At 43.5% G+C, this 2,129-nt stretch overlaps 1 protein-coding gene across 1 annotated transcript in view; it reads left to right on the top strand.

The window, feature by feature from the left end:
* The first annotated feature begins 14 nt into the window (after positions 1 to 14).
* Positions 15 to 2,129, top strand: part of LOC102206752 (uncharacterized) — a 4,170-nt gene continuing 2,055 nt past the window's right edge. The window contains exons 1-6 of the mRNA XM_005731183.1: positions 15 to 188; positions 490 to 592; positions 901 to 1,115; positions 1,390 to 1,540; positions 1,626 to 1,837; positions 1,917 to 2,035. Of these exons, the coding sequence (XP_005731240.1) occupies positions 84 to 188; positions 490 to 592; positions 901 to 1,115; positions 1,390 to 1,540; positions 1,626 to 1,837; positions 1,917 to 2,035 (905 nt within the window). The 5' untranslated portion in view covers positions 15 to 83. The remainder of the gene's footprint in view (positions 189 to 489; positions 593 to 900; positions 1,116 to 1,389; positions 1,541 to 1,625; positions 1,838 to 1,916; positions 2,036 to 2,129) is intronic.

Genomic DNA, 2,129 nt, shown 5'->3' with positions numbered 1-2,129 from the left:
TGGTGTTTGCCTTACAGAAACGCCCCATAGACGCAGGATACATAATCACAACAGTTGTGTTCTTCACACCTGAGGAGAGGATCATGAAGGCGACTGAGGCCCACCAAAGGGGGTATGGGGTAGGAAACACTCCCACCAGGGTGATTCTCCGGAGTTCAAAGTCTGCACTGGCAACGTACACCCAGACTGTGAGTAAACTGCAGATCGCATGCTTTTCACACATGCCTGACATGACCTGGCATCTTGTTCTACAGACAGACTCTGGTTAAAGTACTTGTAGCCCATTAGATGGCTCACACTTGCAGTCAGTAACCAATTGGATTTAGATTCATTATATGATCAGACTACCTTTTTAAACTTGTTACGGTCTGACATTTGACAAGATAAAGTACATATGGCCCATTAGCCTACATTTCCACATTCTAACGAACTGCTCTTTTGCACACATGCTTTATCTTCAATGTATTAAATTGTAATCTCACCCTGCAGGTAGCAGGGGTGCCCATGAAGGTGTTCAAAACCTCGACTATCTTTGAGAAGCAGTGGCTGACTGCTCGAGTTGATGCTGTAGCTGCTTGTCCAGTGCTGGACGGTAATTAAACTCTAACCATGTGAAAGCTGCAGGGAGCCTGTGTCATCTTGTGTTTAAAACCTGAAGGCTTTAGCAGTTAAATCTGCAAATTTGTTTGTTCTAGTCTTCATTATTCCTAGGGTGGTGATGCATTTGGACGTTTAGAAATATTAACTTGCTGTCTGTCCCAGGTTTAATATGAAGACTTGTATGCATGTGTGGTTTAGAAATGCTAAGCTGTTAGCAAAGTTGTCTGCTAGCAGACCTTGTAGCCTCTAAATCCTCTATAGTAGTGTCTGTTTTGGCCTCATATTATGCCTTATGTGCAGGTCATAGTGTTTCCTTCACGCCCACCATGATCACTTGGCGCCTGCCCCAACGCATTGACCCCTTAATGTCCTCTGGGCGGGTTCAGCTCTTGGAGGTGTACTTGGGAATCAATGGTCAGACGCTTGATCCTACTCGGATGCCGGCCAAGCTGTCTACTGACGACTCGTACATCATTGTTCAGCTTCCTGTTGGGGCCGACGGTGGATACTTTAAGGTGAAAGGCAGTTGTTTTTATAAGAAATCAAGATTTGCATCAAGTATATACTGATAAATGGCTTCCTTGGCCTTTTAAGATGGCAAAGTAGTAAAAGCCACTTCTCACTGTGAAATGAGGGCCCATTTCCAAAGCTGAGCCTCCAAAAGAGTTGCTCTACAAGCATTAAAGCAGGAATCTTATAAAGAATTATTACAGCTTTTGTTCTGCTTTTAAATATGTTCCATTAGGAGTAGTTATAATGACAAATTCTTGGTTTTAAAATGATAAACAGAGCCATATCCAGGGAAATCGGTATCTCCTCTCCTATACAATCGAACCCATGCTGGAGTTGCTCTGGACTGAAGATGGAGAAGACACAAGATACAAAGTCTTGTTTCCCATCACGACGCCTTTGTTGTCACTGAATCTTCAAGTTTTTGACGGCGAGTCTCACCATCCCACTTATCATATTATGATTATTTGTGTAAAGTGCAAGCTCACTGAATTCCTCTTCTCTCATCCCTACAGAGACTGTTCCGAAACAGCAAGTGTTTAAGCTGGTGCTTGGGCATTTTGCTCCTGACGTGGTGCTGATGAACATCACCTTCCCCTCTGAGGTTTTGACTATAGCACAGTGCCATGCCAGAGGCTTTAACATCAGAGAGCATGTGTCCCCTAACAGCAGCTTGAAAGTCTTTACACTTGAAGTGCCCTTCACAGACCCTGCCGTGCTACAATCGGTAAGATTTAATTTCAGCTTGGGGGGCAGAATATTAATGCATATTTAATTTAACTGCTAATCTTTCCATTTCCCTACAGAGAGGAATGGGATTTATAGTCTACTCTCTTCACCTGACCTTTGGTTTGCTGGTGCTGAATGAGTTTGCTCCATTTTCTCACACTGTTTACCTGGAAGCCACACTGGAAGAAAAGGGTCTGTATGGCTGTTTATATACAAATGTAAACACACAAGCCTGAAATGTTTGTCATGACCTTGCACCAGCTGCAGGCCAGGGTTCTTGATGCCTTTTT

Source organism: Pundamilia nyererei, unplaced genomic scaffold, assembly GCF_000239375.1.
Source record: "Pundamilia nyererei isolate P.nyererei 1_Seehausen unplaced genomic scaffold, PunNye1.0 scaffold00041, whole genome shotgun sequence".
Taxonomy (NCBI): Eukaryota; Metazoa; Chordata; class Actinopteri; order Cichliformes; family Cichlidae; genus Pundamilia; species Pundamilia nyererei.
The sequence above is the reverse complement of the archived record's forward strand: the minus strand, read 5'-3'. Positions and strand labels throughout refer to the sequence as shown.